This window comes from Balaenoptera borealis (genome assembly GCF_965194805.1).
Source record: "Balaenoptera borealis genome assembly, chromosome: 11".
NCBI classification, from domain to species: Eukaryota; Metazoa; Chordata; class Mammalia; order Artiodactyla; family Balaenopteridae; genus Balaenoptera; species Balaenoptera borealis.
Window position 1 is genome coordinate 5,725,821 of NC_138868.1, and position 23,939 is coordinate 5,749,759.

Below are 23,939 nucleotides of genomic sequence, written 5' to 3' on the forward strand. Positions count from 1 at the left end.
CGGGAGTTATGTTAAGTTGTCCCATACACAGGTTGGACCTCTTCCAACCTGTGAGCATGGTACATCACAGATAAGTGGTATTGTCATTGCCCCCTTACAGAAGAGGAAGCCCAGGCACCACTCACTGAGTTAGCCACTGTATACTGACCTTGATCTGACAATAAATCAATGTATCTGAAACCAAGAGTGTCATAGAGGAATCCAGAATGAGTTTTTCCTTCTCAAAAACCTTTCTCCTCTAGTTTACTGATTCCTGGGTCCCGTTTAACAGTTCTGAATAAAAGCCTCGCTAGCACTTTGATGGAACAGAGTTTCAATTTGAGGACAGTCACTCCAGTCCTGCAGGAGACCTGTGTGTGCCACGTGTGTGACCAGCAACGTGTGACCTTGGGCAGGGCTGCTAACCCCTGCTTCCTTATTAGTGCACTGGGATGTGTGCATGGGTGTGTGGGGAGTGATCCAGTGCCCTTGACTGACTAATAGATACTGCTGATCTGCCGGGCTACTATTTAAATAACATTTGTTGTCAGGTAAGCTTTCTTAGTTGCAGAAAAACTAGAAACAATGCAAATAAATTTAAAACAGGCATAATAAATAAAGTTTTAAAACTTTAGAACATTCACTAGATGAAATAATATGTGGCCACTAAGAACGATAGTCACTTAAATGCACCATGGTATCCTGGATTGGATCTTGGAACAGAAAGAGAACATTAGTGAAAAAACTGGTAAAACCTGAATAAAGTCTGGAGTTTAATTAATAGTGTTAAAGTTAATTTCTTAGTTTTTTTTTTTTTTAGTTATTTCTGAGATATACATTTTAAAGTAATAACTAGGATTATTACTTATAACATTATACCAGAACATATAAGATTTTTAGAAATTTCATGTAATGTCTGAAACATTTATATTAACATATTTCCATACAAATACAAATATAAGATTTTTAGAAATTTCATGTAATGTCTGAAACATTTATATTAACATATTTCCATACATATATCCATACAAATACAAATATAAGATTTTTAGAAATTTCATGTAATGTCTGAAACATTTATGTTAACATATTTCCATACAAATAACCCAATGAAAGTTTAGTATTACTTGTTTTGTTTGTGTTTTTTTATACTGCAGATTCTTATTAGGCATCAATTTTATACACATCAGTGTATACATGTCAATCCCAATCGCCCAATTCAGCACACCACCATCCCCACCTCACCGCAGTTTTCCCCCCTTGGTGTCCATATGTCCATTCTCTACATCTGTGTCTCAACTTCTGCCCTGCAAACTGGCTCATCTGTACCATTTTTTTAGGTTCCACATACATGCATTAATATACGATATTTGTTTCTCTCTTTCTGACTTACTTCACTCTGTATGACAGTCTCTAGATCCATCCACGTCTCAACAAATGACTCAATTTCGTTCCTTTTTATGGCTGAGTAATATTCCATTGTATATATGTACCACATCTTCTTTATCCACTCGTCTGTCGATGGGCATTTAAGTTGCTTCCATGACCTGGCTATTGTAAATAGTGCTGCAATGAACATTCGGGTGCATGTGTCTTTTTGAATTACGGTTTTCTCTGGGTATATGCCCAGTAGTGGGATTGCTGGGTCATATGGTAATTCTATTTTTAGTTTTTTAAGGAACCTCCATATTGTTCTCCATAGTGGCTGTATCAATTTACATTCCCACCAACAGTGCAAGAGGGTTCCCTTTTCTCCACACCCTCTCCAGCATTTGTTGTTTGTAGATTTTCTGATGATGCCCATTCTAACAGGAGTGAGGTGATACCTCATTGTAGTTTTGATTTGCATTTCTCAATTTCTTAGTTTTGATAAATGAATGTTAACATTAGAGGAAGCCAGGTGAAAGGTATATGGGGACTCTATGTACTATTATTGTAATTCTTGTTTAAATCTAAAATTATTCCAAAAAATTGAATGACATTCACAAGTTGTTCGGAATACGGGAATAGTTTAGGCTAAAACATTCAATGAAAAAGACAGAATTCAAAATTGTGTGACAGTGTGATTACAGCTATGCAAAAGTATTTTTCATAGAAAAAAAGAGGAAAAGAAAATACGCAATTATTGGGACTTCCCTTGTGGTGCAGTTGTTAAGAATCCACCTGTCAATGCAGGGGACACAGTTTCGAGCCCTGGTCCGGGAAGATCCCACATGCCATGGAGCAACTAAGCCCGTGCGCCACAACTACTGAGACTGCGCTCTAGAGCCTGCGAGCACAACTACTGAGCCCACGTGCCACAACTACTGAAGCCGGCACGCCTAGAGCCCGTGCTCCGCAACAAGAGAAGCCACTGCAATGAGAAGACTGTGCACCGCAACAAAAAATAGCCCCCCCTCGCCGCAACTAGAGAAAACCTGAGTGCAGCAATGAAAACCCAACGCAGCCAAAAATAAATAAATAAATAAACAAACAAATAAATAAATAAATAGTTGGGTGACTATGAAATTGAGAGTTATTCAAATCCTAGGTTTTGGTTTTTTTTTTTTTTTTTCCCAATTTTTCCTTAATATGGGATCTCAACCACTTAGAGCTTTTCGGAAGCTGGGAACATCAGAAGGGACTGGTTAATTTCAGCAGGAAAGAGCCGTATAGAAAGGCTGTCTGATCACTCTCCGAGTCAGTAAGAGGGCCAGGGAGCAGGTCTCCACCACTCGGATTACAGCCACTGGCTGCTGTCTCTGGGCCCACCACCCCTGCCCATTACCTGCACAATGCAGGCATCCAGCCTGGGTTCACATTAAACTTGTCATTTGCTAGCTTGGGACCTTGGACAAAGTTCTTAACCTCTCTGCCCCTCAGTTTCCTGATCTGTAAAATGAGGCTTCTGCTAACTGTGCCTACGTTGTAGGGTGGTTATAAGGATTGAATGGGTCTGGCATGTAGTAAGCTCCATATACTTGTTAAAGAAAAAGAAATATCACCAGTGTCAGTGGAACAAATTTAAACATCCCTTTTTGTCTCTTGCTCAGATTCAAAGTCCTAGATGAAGGGGCTAGCAGGTGACTTGATATTGGTGATGTCCTACCTGCCAGAGTCAGGAGAGAGTGAGCGCCCAGTGGGCGGCTCGGCTTCCATAGAAGAAGGGGTGCTGCTTCCCCGCAAGGCTCCACAGAGGACCAAGAAACCAGAGAGGGTCCAGGTACTAAGCTGGGAAGCGGGGATTTTATAGTAAGTGCTCAATAAATAATTACTGAATGTATGAACGGGCAACCAAACAAATGCAACAGTTGCAACAAACAGTAGAGCTCATCTGGGAAGAGATGCCAGGAAGCAGGAGGAAGGAGTGGGAAAAATGGGACTAGAGGTCACCACCAGAGTGACGGGGGCACTTCCATCTGCCCCTACACCCTGTGGTCAAAGTTGTCCTGGGCCTGGGGGAAGGGGCGAGGATGTAGGTGAGGCAAATGGGAAGTTGCAGTTGAGATGGACCTAGGGCACATGACTGGTGATAATAGTGTGAATCTCTCTTTATGAGGCCTTGTTTTTTGGGGTTTTTTTTGGGGGGGGAGGAGTTGGGGTGGGGAAGTGAAAAGAGTTAGAGAGCCCAGGGTGTCTAAAGTGGCAGGGTTGGGCCAGAGAGAAGCCCTGAAGGCTGTCACCTTCTGGTGCAGTGGCAGCAGCCCTTTGTCACATGACTCAGTGCCTTCAGCAGGTGGCAGGACAGGGGGAAGAGGGTCCGCAACTCCGCTAACTTTTCCCAGCACCCTCCTGCCCCCATCACAGGGTCTGGATCTCCTTGTGGGCTGGTTCTCCAGCAAGAAGGACCCCAGGGTTCTCCAGATGCCCCCCTTCTTCCCTTCCCTCCTCCTCCTGCCAGCCCCCCAGGGTCTGGCCACAGCTGGCGGGGTGTGCCCCCAGGTGCTGGCTCATAGCACCTTACTTTCCGGCAGCACTCCCTTGGGGTTCCTTTTTTTAAAAAAAAATTTTTTTTAATGTATTTATTTGGCTGCGCGGGATCTTCATTGCCGCGTGCTGGATCTTCGTTGCAGCATGCGGGATCTTTTTCAGTTGTGGCGTGTGGGATCTAGTTCCCTGACCAGGGATCGAATCTGGGCCCCCTACATTGGGAGCGTGGAGTCTTAACCCCTGGACCACCAGGGAAGTCCCCCCACCTTGGGGTTCCTTGACATTCTGAAGTATTTTGATCATCCCCTGAACTATGTTACAAATTCTGGGGTGGGATCAGGGGAGAGGAGGGCAGGGACCGAGACCCCTCAGTCCCCAGTTGCCTCCCCAGGTGTAGCACAGAGGAAGTTAGATGAGGCTTGGTTACATGGCCCCATGGAAAACTCTTTGCCGAGCTGTCTCCTTTGATCTCACTCTGGACCACACACTCGACTATGATCCTGTGAGGTGGTGAGCGCAGAATCGGGATTCGAACCCTAGACTCTGACCCTAGAACCATGACAGACTCGGGACAGCATAATTTTCATTCTAGGTCTGCTCAGACCGGCCAAATGGTCAACTCACTTTGGCCACTCTGAGCTTATCTTTTCTTCAGTAAAATGTTGGGACGGGTCCGGGTCAGTGGGTGGTGGCTGGTGGGAGCGGCGTGTCCCCAGGCAGGAGCAATGATGTCTCTCTCCACAGCTGGCCAGCCTCCCCTTGCTGGGGAAAGTCTCCTCTCTTTGGGCCCTGCTGCCCTCTGCTGGTGGAGGTCCAGCCGCCTGGCCAGTGCCCAGGGGCGGTCAGGAGCTGGGGCTGGGAGTCCCGTCCTGTCCTGTCCCGTGTCCAAGTGCCCAGCTCTGCCACTCACTGCTTTTGGTCCCACTCTTTGGCTTTCTGAAACTGCTTCCTCAGCTGTAAAGTGTGGGGATGGTGAGGGCTGAATGGGGTAGGATGTGCAGAATGTCACGTACAGCGCGTGGCCAGACAGGACTTTGTGATGCTGCTGTGGCGGGCAGACAGGAGCAGGAGTCCTAGAACAACTCTGTCTCAGATGCCTGGGTGTGAGGGGTGAGCTCGATGTGTCTTTGGTTCATTGACTCCCCCGGTCCCCTGGAATCCCCAGGTTCCTTCCCGTTTATCTCAGCGGCAGGAGCAAGCCGCTTAGTGAACATGAGACACTCCCCTCCCCCACTGGTTGTGTCCACATTGGAGCTCCCACAGAGGATGGGGGCTGGGAAGGTAAGGACCACACCCTGCTCACTCCTTCACCCCTGCGCTCCGCCCTGGACCAGGCTTGGTGTCTCCTCAGCAAACATGAGCCCTGGAGGAAATTCCAACCTATCCTCCCAGCTCCCCTCAGAGGGTTCAGCCAGCCTTGCAGAAAGCCATCTGCCTCGTACTCCACGTCCACTCCCCTCTGAGGCTGACCATCCTTGTCATCAGGAGGGTCTATGCTCCCTGAATAGACCTGGGATCCAGATTGGGAAGAGGGGACCAACACCCGTGAAACACTTCCACGCTTGCCCCTGCTTTGCGGCCCCTGCAAGAACGTTGCATAGCAAATAACCCTCACTTCATAGTTAATAACTCTCGTTAACACTGACTACGGACTGAATAAGCCCTAGTTGCATTAACTCATTGAATCCAACTCTGGGAGGTAGGTCCTACCCTTACCCTCATTTTACAGATAAGGAAACTGACACAAAGAGGATCCTAGTGACTCCTCCAAAGTCACAGAGCTGGTAAATTGCAGAACCAGGATTTGAAACTAGGAAAATCCCCTGCTTTCCATAATCTGGCCTATGTATCAGAAGCATTTAGCTTGGAGATCAAGCTCTGGGTAGGGTGGGTGGTCAGCTATTCCACTGTTTTGGATCTCTCTGCCCCTCTGGTCTCAGGCTCTGTTGGATCCCTAGCTAGTGGCTTCAGGATGACTTCCTGGAAGCTGTGAGTTCTCATCCTCCAAAGGAAGGGTCCCCAAGAGCAAAAGGCAAGAGAGAGCAAACAGGGTGGCCTGAAGTGGGTGATCTGCCAGCCACCCACCCCTTCCCACACCCAGATGCGGGGCCCAGGGTGCTGTCTGGGCAGAGGGGAGAGGAAAGCTTCGTGACTCACAGATAGTGTGCCCCACCCTCCCTGCCCGAGGATGCCAGGGAGTGGCCTGTCCTGGGTGAGATGACTTGGGGTCCCCTCCCCTACCCCTTGCCTTCCTGGCAGACACCCCCAAGGCTGGGTGGAGGCAGTGTGAAGAAATGAAGACACTGGTTTGTGGCTCTTGGCCCCAGCTGGCCTCCGGGCTGCGCCTTCCCCAGGCTCCCACTCGTCTGGCCATGCCGCCCTGCCGGGCCGGTTGTGAGGAATTGAAAGCAGGGCTTGGCGGGCGAGGAGGAGGAAGAGGAGGAGGACAACAGCCCATAATAACCACCCTGGCTCCTCAGCTGGGCATCTCCAAGTGCTGCCACGCACCCTGCCCTCCTGTGACACCTGGGACAGCTGTGTGGTGGCCGGGATGGCTGGGGGCCTGAAGCTGGAAACCAGCCACCCAGTGGTTCCCACCTCTCCCAGAGCAGGTGTCTCGGGAAGGGGCTCGCCTTCTCACGCACGCAGGGGTGAGGCCTGCATTCTTCCCTCACTCTCAGTGTCCCCACCCTTCCCACACGCAGTCCACCCTTCCCACACGCAGTCCACCCTCTCTGCAGCCACCGCTTCCCAGCCCAGAAGTCACCCGGCCTTGACTTGTGGTGGCTTGTTTCTCATGTCTGGGTGTCTGCAGCTGCCCAACTGGTCTCCTGCTCCCACCTCTGCCCTCCTGGCCACCCTGCCTGGTCTCGTCACCAGACGTGTCATCTTAAGGAATCCAACCTGGCCTTTCCCACAGCACGGGAACAAAGGTCCAGTTTCTTAGCCAAGGGGCCCACGCAAAGACAGTAAATGCTCTGGTGTGCAGGCGGGTTCGTGTGTGTGCGGTGATGTAGGAGCGAGGAAGCCAGCAGAGCCACAGGCTTCCTGGACAAGGTGGTGTCTGAGCTGGACCCCGAAGGATCTGGGGGTGGAGGGGGGTTTGAACAAGCAGTGACTGGGAGGAAGGGCAGGCCGAGGTGGGGAAACAGCCACAGCAGAGACTTCGAGGCTGGTCCAGCTACCCTGGGTGTGGCTGGAGTGTCAGGTGTCCTAGGCATAAGATGGGGAGGGTGGGCTTCAGCCAGATGTGAGAGACCTCCCGGGTCTCCACCTGGGGAAGTTAGACCTCCTCTGGACAGGGGGGCTTCAGAAGGCTCAAGGTGACGTGACTGGATCTGTGCTTTGGAAGATTGCTGATGGTGAGGAGGATGAAGGAGGCCGAGAGTCTGGAGGCTGGGAGACTTTTGAGGTGGTCCAGGCAGGAGCGGCTAACAGCCTGAAATGGGGCATTGCCATGCGGCATTCGTCCATTTGTTCATCACATGTTTCTTTAGTGCTTCTTACATGCGAGGCACTGTTTGAGGCACAGGGGATTCCAACAAACCCAGTCCGTGCTCTCAGGGAGCTGGCAATTCAGTGGGAGACAGGATCATGTCAAAAGTTGATGAGCTCTCCAAGAACGTAAAAGAGAGCAGCCAAGGGTGGGGGGCGGGGGGAGGTGTGGCTGGAGAGAAACTAAAGGTGTGAGTTCCTGCCTCAACTGCTCCCCTGCAGGCACTCTCCTCTCCAGCGGCCCTCATCAGAGCAGGCCCCTGCCCACTTGCCCCTCTGTGCAGTGGCCCCAGAAGCCCCTTCTCCACCTCTCACACCTGTGGATCTTCCACCTCCTTGACCCCCATCCTGCTTCCCCGCTGCTCACAGAGAGCAGTTGTTCCCAGACCTTGACCACTCAAACTGTGTCCTGGGTGAAGTGCAGCGATGGCCAGAGTTGAACTTCAGTCCTACTTCTGGCCACGTGACCCTCTTCTTCAGGAAACCTCAGTGCAGTGTTTGAAGGCATTCACCTCATTGGATGAGGCCCACACACATTATACAAAGTAATCTGCTTTACTCAAAGGCTACAGATTTAAAAGTAATTGGGGGCTTCCCTGGTGGCGCAGTGGTTAGGAGTCTGCCTGCCAATGCAGGGGACACGGGTTTGAGCCCTGGTCCGGGAAGATTCCACATGCCGCGGAGCAACTGGGCCCGTGCGCCACAACTGCTGAGCCTGCGCTCTGGAGCCCCTGCTCCGCAGCGGGAGAGACCACCGCAAGGAGAAGCCCACGTACTGCAAAGAAGAGTAGCCCCTGCTCCCAGCAACTAGAGAAAGCCCACACGCAGCAACAAAGACCCAACGCAGCCAAAAATAAAAATAAAATAAATAAATAAAAATAAAAGTAATCGGGACTTCCTGGGTGGCGCAGTGGATAAGACTCTGCACTCTCAGTGCAGGGGGCCCAGGTTCAATCCGTGGTCAGGGAACTAGATCCCACATGCATGCTGCAACTAAGAGTTCACATGCCACAACTAAGGAGCCCATGTGCCGCAACTAAGGAGCTGGTAAGCTGCAACTAAGACCCGGTGCAGCCAAATAAATAAATATTTTTTAAAAAGTAATCATATCAAAAAAATACCTTCACAACATCTCAACTGGCATTTGACCAAACAGCTGGGCACTGTAGCCTCATCAAGTTGACATTTAAATTTTTTTTTTTTTTGGCTGCGCTGCACGGCTTGTGGGATCTTAGTTCCCTGACCAGGGATCAAACCTGGGGCCAAGGCAGTGAAAGCACTGAGTCCTAACCACTGGACTACCAGGGAATTCCTGGGAAGTCCCAACATTTAAGTCTGGCCATCACACCTATTTATTTCTCTATCTAATCATCTCATTCTTGATATTCTTAACTCTGCTGAGAGATAAGAGGCAACAAGGCAGAATTTATTCCTCCTGTTTATCAGGTGAGTAGACTGACACTCTCCAGGACCAAGCCCATCACTCCATCACCTTCTAGTTAATACTCTCAGCCCTCCTTGGCCTGAGCCTCTTGTCTCGTCTGCCTGGCAAAACCTCACACAGCATCCGACAGACTCTCAGTGGCACTCATTACCCCCCAGGCTCACCGGGCTGTCTCTCTTTTCAGGGAAGTGCCTTTTCTCTCCTGGTAGCTTCCCAACCACCCCTGCATGCTGGGGTTAGGACCCCTTCTCCGTGGCATTGCAGACAGACCTGGCTTTGAGGGCACAAACTGTGGGTTCCCTGTATAATACCCCTAGTTCTTGTCACGGTGTTTTGGGCACATCAGGGAGCCCCTTGGACACCAGGCTGTTGAAGGCATGGATGATGGAGTCCCTGGGAAGGGAAGGAGTCTGAGCCAGCGCTCAGGTCTCTTGACATCTGGTTCAGTATCTTGCCCTCCCGTATAGGATACACTGTCCAGTACAGCTCTACTCCATGCAATCCAGCCCGTGTTCCCTGCACACCTCCTTTATTCCTGGTACTGTGCTAGGCACCTGACGAGCAGTTTGTCACTTTACCCTCACAGCAACGCTCTGGGACGGGCATGATTACCTACATTTGCCAGATGACTCAAAGAGTGTAACTCTCATAAAATCACATGGCTCTGGAAAATGGCAGGACTAGGATTCGAACCCAGATCTGCTACTGACTCCAGAGACGGAACACTCTGCCTCTCAGCAATGCCAAGAGGCCAAGTCACATCCCCAGCTAGGGTCTGGGAACAAAGAGATGAGGGAGACGAAGAGCCTGACTTCAGGGAAGCCCAGGTCTGGTGCAAGAAGTCAGTGTGAAAAGCTTCCTAGCCAAATAACTATCAAGGGTTCCAGGGACTCACATTTTGGGAAATTAGAGGAGATGTGTGAACTGGGCTTAGCTCACTGGGCTGGGGAGGGCAGGAAGGGGAGAAGAAGGAAGAACATTCTGGGCATGGGGTGTGCTTGGGGAAGGAGCAATCAGGCTAGAAATCTAGGCCAGGAAAAGTTGTTTCCCACCCCTGAGCAACTTATATTAAAACCCTGGAGTGGAGCCTGTAATCCAGGTGGGGTTTTCTGAGCAGGTCCCTAACATCACTTCCTCTGCCTCAGCTCAGCTCTGTAACCTGAGCCAAGAGCCCTCACCTGGAGGAAGTGGTCCCACCCCTGGAGCTGTTTCCTAATGAAACTGAGGGGGTGGGTGTTAGTGGCTGGTTCTGTGTGGGTGGACCTCATCCAGTCAATTGAAGGCCTGAAAAGAAAAGACTGAGGTTTCCCAAGGAAGAAGGAATTCTGCCTCAAGTGAGTAACACGGAAACCCTGTCTGAATTTCCAGCCTGCTGCCCTGCAGAATTCAGACTCAACACTGCAACACTGGGACTTCCCTGGTGGTCCAGTGGGTAAGACTCTGCACTCCCAATGCAGGGGGACCGGGTTCGATCCCTGGTCGGGGAACTGGATCCCGCACGCATGCTGCTACTAAGAAGTCCACGTGCTGCAACGAAGATCCCACATGCCGCAACTAAGACCCGGCACAGCCAAAATAAATAAATAAATAAATATTAAAAAAAAAAAAAAGACTGCAACATCGACCTCCAGCCTGCCCTACAGGTTTCGGACTTGCCAGCCTCCACAATCGCGGGAACCAATTCCTTAAAATCTCTCTCTGTATATATAGCCTATTGGCTCTATTTTTCTGGAGAACCCTGACTACCCATTTTATCAATCATATTACATACATTACATCTATAGAATATTGCCTATTGTATTTATCATAAATAAAAGTGATACTTGTGAACCTTTTGTGAGCACTTACTGTGTGCCAGGCACCTGCGAAGTTCTTCGCAGGTGTCTCATGACGCTCTTACTCATCCCAAAGCTCCATGAGGTCATCTGTGATTGGTCCCATTTCACAGACGAGAGGCCCAGAGAGTTCAAGTAAGTTGCCCCGGGTTCTAAAGTGATAAAGCCAGGTTTGGATCCAGGTAGTTACACTGGATCCAGTGCCTACGTGGGGTGTGCTCTTACCCACCATGGAACGTGTGTGTAAAGGCATTTCGAAACAAGAGGCGTGACGCAACTGACAAGTGATGTCATTTTAGTGTTACAGTTACCACTGGGATGGGCAGGGCGAAGGGGGACGGGGGCAGGGTGTGAGTTCTGGCTGGAGGGTCCTAGCACCACCGGGTCCTGAAGGTGCAGCCGCGGGAAGAGCCACGAGGTGGCGCCAGGTTGCACAGGCTGCTCCAGGATGTGTAGTCCAGGGCTGGGAGCTGGGAGTGATTCCAGGGGTCTCCAGGCCTAGCCCTCCACAGGGCTGGTGAGCCCGGGAACCCTCTTCCTCAGGCCTCAGAGGGGTTTCTCTCCAGTCCAGGGATACCAGCACCAGGGTCAGGGGCCCGGCCTCGGTTGTGCCCATCTGTTTGAGGTACAGTTCAGAGGTCACAGCCTGCGGACTAGGTCCAGCCCAGCCAACTGGCCAGAAGGTCCGTGCCCAGCTCCTTCCTGCGCTGCTGGTGTGGTCAGGGAAGGAGCGCCCCAGGCCATCAGGTCACCACACAACAGCTCTGGGTAATCCGCCTCCAGAAGTTGCGACGGCGGCTGCTGAGGGCCACCTTGGCCGCCTCCTGGAAGATGGTGTGGACGTTCTCCTGGAGCAGAGCCGAGCACTCGAGGTAGGCCACGGCGCCCACGGCCCGTGCCATCTCCTGGCCCTAACAGGGAGAGTGGACCAGGCCGCCGTCAGGTGGGTGCCGCTGGGGTCTCATGTCCAGCCAACCCCCAGCCCCCTTGGCCATCCTAGGTGCGTCTTCCTAGGACACCCACAGCTCCTGTCCCCTGGCCTGACCAAGCCCATCGATGGCTTCATTGGGTTTCCTGCCTCAGTTCCCGGCTGGGTCTCTGCCTCTCGAGGCATCAACTAATTAACTTCCCGGCCTGACCCAGGCATGCTGCAGAGAGGGGCCTGCGGACTGAAGACCTGGGGGTCCCCCCCGGCTGTGAAGCAGGTAGGCAGGACCGTCTGATGTGTCCCGCACTCACTCACTCTCCATCCCACAGCTGGAAACTTCCAAGCCCGGCAGTTCTTGACCATGACTGCCTCTAAAACAACCCCTCCCCTGACCCACACCCCGCGGGTGCCAGATGTCTGGCGCTGCTGAGAGGCTGGGCCGGAGCAGCGTTACCCCAGGGGTTTCCTCTCCTGGCACCCCTACCCCCGCGCCCCGGGCTAGGTTTCCTACCCTGTGGTAGGTCACAGGTTCCAACCTATTTTTCCGCAGCTTCTTCACCAGCAACTTGTCCTTGCGCAGGTCAGTCTTGCAGCCCACGACGATGATGGGCACCTCCTTGCAGAAGTGATTCACCTCCGGGTACCACTGTGGGGAGGGAGGTGGTGAGGGGGTGTGTGTGAGCCATCAGGGGAGTGGGCCGCTCTCCTGCCCTCCAGGTAGACTCCCACAGCAATAATCAGCAAAGCCAGTTTAGGGAGAACTACTCTGTGCCAGGCTAAGACTTTACATGTAATGAACACATTAACCCCCCGGGTCCCTATGAAGCAAGTTCTATCATCAATCCCATTGTACCCATGCACTAACTGCAGCTCGGAGAGGTTATATAACTTGGCCTTGGTCACGCAACTGGAAGTGGCAGAATTTGAACCCAGGGGGTGGCACCCAGAGCCCGGTTCCCATCTGCTCTAGAATCCTACCTCTGCAAGGTAAGGGGTCCCATGACCATCTCCCCAACAGGGTAAAATATATAAAGAAATCAGTGAGGCTTTAAAACTAAAGCAGCTCACAAAATGGTCGCAGCAGCTGTTTGCCTGTTGGAGGGGGCACTCCTGTCCCGTGTCAGCTGCTCTTTGGAATGTGAGGCTCCAGGGCCTGGTTATTTCAGTCTCGACTATAACCTGGGAGCCTGGAATCCAGGCTTTAGATCTCCAGCAGCACACGCCTGCTCAGTTTCAGGAAAAATTGACATCAAACCGTCTGGCTTCTGGAGCCAGATGGGGCCGGTGTGCGGTCCCGGCAAATCCTCCCCTCCACAAAACTGCCCTTGAAAAGGGTCTCCTCCCCTGACTCCACTTTGCTAAACGCAACAGGGAAGCCTCAGACCTCATCCTACCTGAGCCCTGACGTCAGCGATCACTCCCTCCTCTCAGACCTGGTCTGTGCTTCACCCCAGGGCCGCACTCTCCCGGTTGACCTCAGGTCTCCAGGTGACAGCCCCCCTCTCCCCCACGCCCAGCCCACAGCTCCTCCCCACCAGCAACTCCTAAATGGATCTGCCCAGCCCTGCCCCCTCCCGGGAACTGCACCCTCAGACTTCTGCCTGCCTGCCTGACCCTCCGCTGGGATGCCCAACGGGCCTCCATCGCCCACCTCCCTGCCCCCAGCTTGCTCCTTCTCATCTTGGGAAATGGCAAGACCACCTTCCAGGTGCTCTGATCAAATGTCTCTCTCCCACCCATGTCCAATCCATCTGCAAACGCTGACGGTTCGGTTCTGCCTTCCGAACAGATTCAATATCCGCTGGCCTCTCACCACCCCCTCTGCCGGCACCCCGGTCCCAGCCACCACTTGCCTGGTCCTTGGTGCCTAGAACAGTACCTGGCACACAGTAAGTTCTCAGTAAATGCTGCCATCATCGTTGTGGTTATGGTTACAAATGCTGTCACTGGCTGTGCTCTGCGGAACCCTGGAGCATGCCATTCACACACGCATGGGGGCCCTGGCAGCAGTGGGGGCGGGGCCGTGGCTGCTGGGTAGGAGCAGAGGAACTCAAGGGACCGTTTCCCTGACACCTGTGTGCAGCCTCGGGAACCTCTGAGATAACTGGGGGACATCCTGGGAGGCCGCTGGGAGCCAGCAGTCACACTGATGGAGGCTGAGAGCCGCTGGAAACTGATGGCTCGTGTGACCTTGGGCAGGCCCAGGCTGGGGAGATGCAGGGCCCTCTGGGTCGCCCAGCATCTTCAGGCAGGGTCACGGTAGAAAGAGTCACAGCGTTCTGAGTCTGCAGTATGGGGCAGACAAGGAGCACTGGACCGGGAGTCAGAGGGCCAGTCCAGACCCTGCCACCAAATCCCTGCGGGACCCTGGCTAAGTCTCTCTAGGCCTCAGTTTCCCCATATTTATGCCAAAGGCACTGGACCCGATGTCATCCAGGGCCTGCCGAGCTCTGACAGTCTGCTGGGTCAAGGGTAGGGGTGGAGCAGAGTGGCCCGGCTATGGGGCTGGCCCTCCCTGCCCCCCACCCCCTGTACCCACCCGGTTAGAGATGTTGTCAAAGCTGTATGGGCTGGTGACGTCAAAGCAGAGGAGCAGGACGCTGGCGTCGGGGTAGAACAGGGGCCGCAGGCGGTCGTAGTCGACTTGCCCTGGGTAGAATAGGGGTGGTCACTCCCTCCAGATTTCCTGCCCATTGTCAGCACCTCCCCAGCATCAGGGAGGTCACCCCAACCAAGACCAGGGGCGGGTGTGGGTGGGGAGGATCTGGATCAGGGCCTAGATCTGTGCCTCAGGATCCACGTGAATGTCCCCCTCGGGGCTGTGTTCCCCTGGCTGGCCTGTGGGACGTGCCAGCCCTGGCCTGAGCGAGACCACTGCTGAGAGAGCACTGTTCTGGAAGGAGTGGGGGATGTCTGAGGCCATCACTCAGAAGCCTGCTTTGCCCTGGACTTGGGGCGGGGATGGGGGATGAGGAGAAAGAGGCAGGTGGGACCTGGGCAAAGATATCACAGCCCAACCAAGGTAAGGGGGCTGCTGGGATTCCTGGAGTTTAGCTTTGAGTTCTGATGTAGATTTGACTCTGAACCCTCTGGTGGGCTAGGTCAGGAGGCTAGAGGGCAGAGGTCACGTTCAAACAGATCTTACAGAAGCTAAAGCCAGGGTGGACCGCTCAGGAGGCCAGAAACAGTCCACCCCTTGAGAGCTAAGAGCTCCGATTTGTCTCCAGGACATGGTGGGCTGCTCGTGGGCTGGGGAAGCAGCAGACACAGATGCCGAAGCGAGGAGGGTTCAGGCTCCCGGGGGCCCTAATCCTGGCCAACACCTGTTCCCTGGAGACTAGTTGGCCTCCCCGGTTCGGAAGGAAGGGAGTGGGGCCCTTCCTCCCACTCTGCCCCTCCCCCAGCCTGGCACCCACCTGCTGTGTCCCAGATTTGGAGGCGCACGGGTTTGCCCTTCACGTGCAGATTCATGGTGAGCTGCTCGAATGCCGTGGGGGTGTAGCTCTGAGGAAGAAGGGGTCAAGGGGGCAGCTGAGAAGGCAGCATCTGAAGTGGGTGGTCCCAGTGCCCAGGCCAGAGCCCAGGAGTGCCCGCGGCACTGCCGCTCTTTGGAAGTCAGCAGAGGGGAGTAGTTTCTGGGAGGGAGTTGGCTGGTGGGGTGGAGGCCTAGAGCTGCCACTCCGTAGCTGTGCACCCTCCCAAGGCACCGAACCTCCCTGGCCTCCTCCACGACTATAAAGTGGGTCTATTAGAGCCCCCAGCGCAGCATGTTGCTGAAAGGATTCAAGGAGGCGCTTCTTGCGGAGCCCTGAGCACAGGGCCTGGTAGAAAATAAGCACTCTACACGTGCCAGGACTGTTATTTTTATCTCTGTCCTCGTCCAGACTGTCCCATTTCTGAGCCTTCCTTCCTGCTGTCCCCTCCTCCTGGAATGACATTAACCTATGTTTGCTCATTCACTCACTCACTCATTCATTCATTCATTCATTCATGAGCACCCTCCCTGGATCCGATTCTGGACACCCGGGAGCAACTAATAAAGACTCATTGCCTGCCCTGGGGAGCTCCTAGCTTTTGGGGGTCCCTCCTTTGCCTCTCAACCTTTCACAATCCAACCGGGATGCCCCTGTTTCTGTCTCTCTTACCTGCCCTGCCTGGCCCCAGGGGGAGGTCACCCAGGCCAGAGGCCCCTCCACCCCAGGCCTGCTGCACCTGAGCTCATCCCCTCTTCACAAAGGCTAGATGAATGGAAGCAGGACGGGCTTTTACACAAGTGCAGGAATGAAGAGAGGGAGCTTTTACAGACAGGGTCTGAGCAACAGAGGAGAAGGTTTTCAAAACCCTGCCACGACACAAGCCCTTTGCACCAAGGGGCGTGCTGGACCGCCTGCATCTTGGGTGCCCAGGCCTTGCTCCCTTGCTCAGGGCTGGATGGGGGGACCACAGACCGGGGGACACTGTGGGGCCCTGTGCCCTGAGGCAAGACTCTTCTCTCTGGCCTCAGTTTTCCCATCTGTAAAATGAAGGCCTTGCCAGCTCTCAGACCTTGTGTTTCTTTTAAATGAAGAGGTCTCTTGGGAATTCCCTGGCGGTCCAGTGGTTAAGACCCTGTGCTTTCTGTGCTGGGGCCTGGGTTCGAAACCTGGTCGGGGAACTAAGATCCCGCAAGCCGGGCGGTGCCTAGATAGATAGATAGATAGATAAATAGATAGATAGATAAATAGATAGATAAATGGATAGACAGATAAATAAATAGATAAATAGATAGAGAAATAGATAAATAGATAGATAGATAAATGAATGAATGAATGAATGAATGAATGAATGGAGAGGTGTCTCTTGTGCCTGGAGGCAGACAGGTCCCAGGAAATCAGGGTCCCCAAACAGGAGAGGAACCTAGACAAGGCAGGTCTAGCCCTCTGGTGACAGGCACGCTCTCCCTTTCCCTTCAGAGTGTCCTTCACCAGGCACTGTCCGGACTTCCCTGGTGGCGCAGTGGTTAAGAATCCGCCTGCCAAGGCAGGTGACACCGGTTCAAACCCTGGTCCAGGAAAATCCCACATGCCGCGGAGCGACTAAGCCCGTGCGCCACAACTACCGAGCCTGCGCTCTAGAGCCCGTGAGCCACAACTACTGAAGCCCGTGCGCCTACAGCCTGTGCTCCGCAACAAGAGAAGCCACCACCAGGAGAAGCCCGCGCACCACAAAGAAGAGTAGCCCCCACTCGCTGCAACTAGAGAAAGCCTGCGTGCAGCAACAAAGACCCAATGCAGCCAAAAATAATAATAATAATTAATTAATTTTAAAAAAATTGTGAAAAACACACACTGTCCATCAACTGTGAGATGCCCATTTCCGCACTGTAACCTCTCTGCAATTGGGATGGGTCTCACCCACAAGGCCGTCTCAGAGCCCAGGACAGTGGTGGTGAGGGACCACCCCTCCCAGCACTTCTCCTGGGCCCCGGCTGGCCCAGCCTCTCTGTGGCACTCTGTGGTGCTCCCCGCACTGCCGTAATTGTTGGGTTCTCACAGGCAGCATCTGGGGGGCCTGGAAACACATCCCTCCCCCACAGCTAAAAAAAATGTGACTGGCCAAAGGATGTGACATCAGCTCCAAAAACCACAAAGCAAGAGTCGGCTCGATGCTGCCACAGTGGAAAGAAAGGCTGACTCTGGGTTAGCAGTCCCGGCTGCTCCTGCCTCCCCCATCCAACCCCCCAGTGCTGTACCACCCCAGGGCTTTGGCGGGGGCTGGGATCAGCAGGCGGGGGGAGGTGATGCTGGAAACAGACCCATGCGTGGACTCCCAGGGGAACTGGGCTGAGTGGGGCACGGTAGGTGGGTGTGTCCAGCCCCCGTCCTGGTGCCGCTGAGTCCGCCTGGACAGGTGGTAGGCATGCCGGTGAAGGAATGACAGTCCACATGCTCAGGCATCAAGGACATGCCAGGTGCAACTCAGGGCCGTCTCTCAGCCTTACCTTCCTCCTCACCACCACCCCGGCGAGGTCGAGTGAGGGGTGGGAGGCTCACAGAGGCTGAGCAAAGTACTGAGGGCCCCAGAGTTTGTTGGAGGAGACTGAGGTGCTAACCCAGCTGTCTGAGCGGCTGGTGTGCTCTTACCCGCCAAGGCTGAGCCCACGGGACATCCACTGTAGGGGCAAGAGCTGGGGGAAGACACGATGTCTCCCAAGAAAAACGCTGGCCACTTTTCAGTGAGTGCTTCCTGTTGCAGCTCAGAGCTGAGCCCCTGACCTGTATGAACTCTCTCATCACTGCGACCCTGGGAGGTGGGCACCACCGTTATTCCTATTACGCAGTTAAGGAAACAGGCACAGAGAGGGTAAGCGGCTTGCCCCAGGGCGCACAGCTGTAAGTCGCAAAGCCGTGATTTGAAGCCAAGGCTGTCCGTCCGCCTTAGCCATGCTGTGCCACCAAGTGCTCTCTTAGGACCCGCTACGTTCCCCAGGCTGCCTAAGTCAGTCCCCGGGACACCTCCCCCAGGTAGGTGGCATTCTTGGCACTTGACAGGCGATGCCACTCCCGCGGGCAAAGTGAGAACTGCCTTCAACCCCACGCTCTGCGGGGAGGCAGGACGGGCGCACGTCCCTCCCGGGGTGGGGAAGGATGCACCCAGGCCGCGGCGCCCCGCTGCGCCCGACGGGCCGGCACTCACCTCGGGGAAGGCGCCCTCGGCGAAGACCATCAGCAGCGACGTCTTCCCGCAGCCGCCGTCGCCCACCAGGACCACCTTGACGGACCGCGCGCCGGGCGGCGCCTCCTGGCCCGCGGCCTGGGCCGCCTTCATCGCGGGGCGGCGGAGGGAGGGCCGGGCGCGAGCGGAGCGGCGGCCTCGGGGCCGGCGGGGCAGGAATGTGGAAGGGGCGGAGCGGGGCGGAGCGAGGAAGTGCGGGAGGCGGCTGGCGGCTCAGGTGAGGGGCCGGGCGGACTCCGTGGCCTGGCGCCGGCTCGGCCCTGCCCCTCCCGTCCCAGGTCCCAAGTCCCAGGCGGCCCGAGAAAGACACACCTCTGTGTGGGGCGCTGAGGCCACAGGAGGGGGCACCGAGACTCGGCCTCCGTCCTCAGGAGCGCACTCTGGTCTGATGGGGAGCAGACACGTAGCTGGGCAGTGACGGTGTGGATGGGGAAAGAGGAGGGTCCTGGCCCACTTCCCCGGGAGAAGGGAGGTGGGAGTCAGCCCTGCTGGCCCACCAGCTTGCTGGGGACAGGGACTGGGTCCCTGGTGCCCAGTCTAGGCGGGGCACCCAGCAGGAGCTGGTGACTTTTGATGGATGAATGAATGAGTGAATGAATGAATGTGCGTTTCCCCAGGGTTCTGGAGAAGCCCTCCACACCACGGCCTCCCTGCAGGTGCTTCAGGGCAGGTGGGAAGGGGGTGATCCGGCAGGCCCTTATGCGTTAGTCACTGGCACTGCCAGCTGGGCCTACCCTCCCCCAGCCAGCACCAGGAAGTCTCACTACGGGCGGGTCTCACCTCTGCCTCGGTCATGGTCTGGAGAAAGCGATGGAACCTTCCATCTGTAAAGTGCTTAGAGTAGGGTCTGGTACGTGGTTGGTGGTGCCATGTGTGAGTGATTCTTATAATTTAACCAACACTGATGGCTCCCTGTGCCCAAGGACCTGGGGACCCTGAACCGTTGAAGTCAAAGTCTCCCACGGCCTAGAATGGGAGACAGGCAGGACGTCACTGTGATAAGAGCTACAACAGTGGGGGAGACAGGCAGTGGATGGGAGTCGGGAAGAGGGGCTCCTCACCCGGGTTGGGGGTGGTCAGGAAACCCTTCTGAGAAGAGGGGCCAGAGTCTGCAGTAAAAAGGGAGACACAGTTAGATGGTGGAAGGAAAAAGTGTTCCAAACGGAGGCAACAGCACGTGCAAGGTATGGAGGTAAGGGGGAGGGGGTATCCTTTGCGGGGGGTTGGGGGGCGTGGTGTGGTTCTTCCCTGTGATGATGGTGAGGTTGGTTTGGGGAACTGGTGCAGGGGGGGAGGCTGAGGGTTAATTAGGGCCTGGAGAATGGAGCACTTTGGATGCCAGGAATAAAGACAGAATTGAACTGGAAACTCACTGTCACCTGACCTCCCACCCCTGTTAGTAGCCAGAGTCAAAACATGTATTTAAAAAATGGGCACAAGGGCCCCCCAGATCTTGGACTGTTTTCACTGAAGCTCAGACAAACAGAGGGCAGAAGTCTTGGGGTTTCACACCCTTCCCCACACAGGTCATGACATCATTCCTCATGGAGTTCCAAGCCAGGCTGGTGAAAAACCACCCTCAGCCCCCTTTAAACCTCACTGTGGCCCAAAGAGGCAGCCAGGGCAAGAGTCACGGCCCCTACTGCACAGAGGCAGAGCCCAGACCCCTGACTCCCATTCCAGGCTCACCCAGGGCCACAGTCAGCAGGCTGAATGAAGCCTCACCTGGATGGAGGGAGTGCCCCAGGACATCCCCACCCTTTAGGCCCCTTCCTCCCCGAAACCACCAAAGGGCTGGGCAGTGACCTGGCACCAGGCTGGGTGTGTAGACACTGATCAGGGCTCCCCGCCCCAAGGAGTGGTGGGGAGGGACCCCATCCCCCAACGATCAGCTGTCAGCCTCGTCATCCCCTAGTCTCTCCACTACTGCTGTCATCAGGCTTTGGGTGGCAAGGCTGGGAGGCAGGTGGGGCCAGACCAGGGGTGGAGGGAGCTGAGAGTCAGACAGAGGCTTTTGGCCTTGGTTGCTATGGGGATAATCACTCTAATGACACTCCTGATGTGCGTCATGCTTTAGAGTCTCACTGAACATTTCCTAATAGTAACAGCGCCCATTAATGGATTGCCAACCGTGTGGAGGCACTGTCCCCTAGCAGGTGGGAAGTGTTAGCCCTGGTTTACAGATGGGACACTTGAGGCCCAGAGAGGTTTAAGCTCTTGTTTAAGATCCACAGCTAGCAAGAGGCAGAGCTCTGAGTTTGAACCCAGGTCTGGCGACAAAGCTGGGCTGTCTCCCAACATCACACCTCCTGTGCATTATTTCATTTAGTGCTCAGACTGTGAGCTGGGCAGAGTGGGTGATCGGGAGCTGAGGCTCAGAGAAAGGCATTGGCTTGTGTCAGGCTAGCACGACCCAGAGCCAGGATTTCAACCCAGGTCTCCTGATGTTAAACCCAGCCTCACTCCCACTCTGTGCTCCTGATTCTGCGAGAGGGAGATTAGTCACTGGGCTGGGGAAATCTGCCCTGGTTAGCAGGGAATTTCTCCAAATCTCAGACATTGCCAGGCCCTGGACGGCACCGTTTTCCTGGAGTTTATTTTGGAGTGGGGAGGCGGCCCAAGTCACAGTCTGCCTGGTCAGGGTACTGTTTACTGTCTTACTGTTTTCTGTGGCTGCTGGTCACTACCAGCTTGTGGGTGACTCATCCCCTTGAGGCCCCACCAGTCCCAGGTCCGGAGTCCTTCAGCACCCTGCTCAGTGGGTCACTGCCCTGCAGACCCCAGGCCCTCGGCCTGAGGTGGAATCCCCTCCTTCAGATGCAGGTGGCCAGGCAGGATCTTCCAGCCCCCAGCCAAGCCTTGAGCACCTCCAGGGCAGGAGCCGAGTCCCACCCATCTCTGTATCCCAGACAGGAGTGCCTGCCCCAGGCTGGCATCCAGCTGTGGCCCAGGATGTTATGTCCAGTTCACTGGCTGGACAAACAAGGAAAAGGAAAGAAAATGAAGGAGCAAGGGAGAGAGAAAGGAAGGAAGATGGGCTGCCTCAAAAGCATTTACAAACTGAAGAAATAAAGGAACAACAGTTGCGTGGATGAGTGAATTCAGCGAATGACCTGAGTGTCGGGTCAGTAGACAGGTGACCACCCTCCGGCCTCCATCTGCTCCAAGGCCCCCCTGGCCTTGGCCCCTCTGCCCCATTTTCTGACCTCCCACCCCCATTCTCCCTGAGGCCGGAATCCCCTGCTGTCGGGGCCGGGTCTCTGCTGCCCCCGTGTGGCCTCTCTGCTCCCTGCACCGTCATCACCCGGCGCTGCCGGCTCTGCTTCGGGTTCCTGGCTTGGGGTGTGGAGTGTTTATGGATGGTTGAAGGAGTGGAGGGACATGCAGGCACCCTGGAGTTGGTGCCAGAGGGGGTAGAACTTCATAGGCCCAGTCCTGCCCCTTGGGATGCCTTGGAAGGGGACACAGACACTTTGCTCCCGATGCCTCCTGGGATGTCCCCTCCCGATGTTCCCTCCCTTCCCTTTCATCCCAAACACCAGATCCCAGAGCTCCAGAACTCCTCCACCCAAAGCCTTGACCTCACATTTACTGAGCACCCACTGTGTGCCAGTCAGTTGGCATGTGGCATTTAATTCCATCCCGTGAAGTACGTATAATTCTTATCCTCCTCTGACAAATGAGGAAACTGAGGCACAAAGGGGATAGATAATTTGCCCAAGATCCCACAGCTGATAAGTGGGGGTGTGGGTGCTTTTAGAGGCCTTCTTGACTAATACGCTCATTCTTCAGATGGAGAAACAGGCTCTTGAAGGGAAGGAATTGTCACACAGCAAGTAAGCAGCAGACCCAGCCTATGGCAGGTGGAACACAGAAGGGCTTCTTCTCCCAAGTTCCCTTCTGTCTGGCCTCTCCAGACCAACCCAACTCTGGCTGCCATTTAACTGGAGCTCAGGGCTGGGGCCGCAGGCCACTTGTCCCTGCCTCGCCATTGTTGACCCTTCTGGGTGGGATGGGAAGGTTGATAATGGGGTGGAGAGTGAGGGAGCCCCGTGGCCCAGTCTGAGCGTTCATTTAGTTTTTCGGTCTGTCCCTTCAGGTGTCTGCAGGCATAGACAAGGCAGGAGAGAGGAAGTGACGCTTCGAGCTGCTGTCGCCTCTGGATGCTGCTGTGGCTCATCCTGCTCCTCCCACACGCAGGCCTGGACCGCCACTGCCGCTGTCAGGACAGGGACCTCCATACCTGTCCTCTTGGGTGGGACTCGGCTATTCCTGAGGGCTCCCACACAGAGGGGGCTTGGGACCCTTGAAGCAGGCCCACGGGCCTGGGGCTGGAGGAGCGGGGAGAAGAGTGGGGTGGCAGGGGAGGAAGAGGCAGGAAGAGATGGGAGTACCGTGGTTTGGGCCCTGCTAAAGGCAGCTGGGAAGCTCCTCACTGACCAAGAGCAGCCCTCGCTGACGTCCCTCGTCATCACTTCAGAGCAGCTTAGAGTAGCTCCCCCTCGCTGCCCCCCTCCCTCCCGCTGACCTCTCCTGCCCAGGGCCTCACTGCCAGCAGGACCAGGACCTTCAGCCTCACCCTGGACATGAAGCTTCCCCAGCTCAGCCCCACCTGGCCTTTCCAGCTCCAGCTGGCTGCGTGGCTCCCCAGACACCTGTGACACCTTTGCGTAGGCGGTTTCCCTGCCTCGAGGCTGCTCTCCCTCCTCCACCTGCACAGCCCTCGCCACCCAGCGAGGCTGGTGCCTCCATCTCCTCCAGGAAGCCTTCCCTGGTTTCCACCCTTCTTGGGCTCCTGTAAGGCCTGTCTCATTGGTTACCTCTGTCTGCCGGGCTCCGGCGGGGGGTGGTGGTGTTCCACAGAAGCTCTTCCTTCAGGCCCTGTGGTGGGCAGGCCTCCTGAGAATTTCCACCCAGATTCTCCTCCTTCCGTGCTTGCTGTGATCTTCCAGGGCAGGGGAGGGGAAAACCAGAGCAGCCTGGGATCCAGAGGGGCTTCTCTGCTGCCCCTCAGCCCCACTGTCGAGAAGCTGGGGAAGGCGGCATTGTGGTCTAGTAGTTAAGTCATAAGCTCAGGAGCCAGACAGCTTGAGCTCAAATCCCAGCTCTGAGATGCTCTGGCTGTGTGATCTTGGGCTAGTTACCTAGCCTCTCTGAGTTTCAGTTTCTACAGCTGCAAAAAAGGAGCCAACAACAGACCTACCTCTAAGCCTGCAGGGTTGCAGGCCAGGCAGCAGTACTCACTGAACTCACACGGCCCGTCTCCCCTCCACCTTTCCCCGGGCTCCCTTCTCCCCATCCTCCCCAACTTTAGCAAAGTTGATGCACTGGCCAAATTTTTGTCCACTCCTGTCCTTTTCTACATGCTGTTCCCACAACCAGGAAGGCTTTTTTGGTCTTACCCCCCTTTTCTGGCCTTATCCCTCTTGCCCTGAAGACAGCTCAGCGACACCACTGGCCGGCCTTCCTTGATATTCCCTTCTGCATTCTCCCTGCCAGGCTGGCAGGCTGGCTCGGGGCCGCTTCTCAGAGCTTCCCCAGCAGCCTCATGGCACTGGTCCTTGTGATGGTCTCCCCAACCAGACAGGGCCCTCCTGCTCCTCCGGGCGCCCAGCAGCAGGGGAAGGCGTGCTCA

The 23,939-nt window shown here is 54.9% G+C and overlaps 1 protein-coding gene and 1 long non-coding RNA gene across 3 annotated transcripts; one reads left to right on the forward strand and one right to left on the reverse strand.

Annotated features, from left to right (window-relative positions):
* Nucleotides 1–10,940: 10,940 nt before the first annotated feature.
* Nucleotides 10,941–18,405, reverse strand: RHOD (ras homolog family member D). 2 transcript variants are annotated; one of them, XM_082340885.1, is made up of 6 exons: nucleotides 18,266–18,405; nucleotides 17,713–17,898; nucleotides 15,007–15,094; nucleotides 14,130–14,239; nucleotides 12,102–12,236; nucleotides 10,941–11,573 (listed from the first exon to the last, which is right to left on the reverse strand). In XM_082340885.1, exons 2-6 carry the CDS (start codon nucleotides 17,860–17,862, stop codon nucleotides 11,406–11,408), a joined length of 651 nt encoding a protein of 216 aa, XP_082197011.1. In that variant the 5' UTR covers nucleotides 17,863–17,898; nucleotides 18,266–18,405; the 3' UTR covers nucleotides 10,941–11,405. The 2 variants fall into 2 exon arrangements, with proteins under 2 accessions (XP_082197011.1, XP_082197012.1); XM_082340886.1 differs by lacking the exon at nucleotides 17,713–17,898 and having other exon boundaries at nucleotides 18,266–18,399.
* Nucleotides 18,406–19,382: 977 nt separating this feature from the next.
* On the forward strand, nucleotides 19,383–23,888 carry LOC309605251. Its single transcript, XR_014231313.1, has 3 exons — nucleotides 19,383–19,496; nucleotides 21,214–23,101; nucleotides 23,804–23,888. It is a non-coding gene; the product is annotated as an uncharacterized lncRNA (long non-coding RNA).
* The last annotated feature ends 51 nt before the right edge of the window (nucleotides 23,889–23,939 follow it).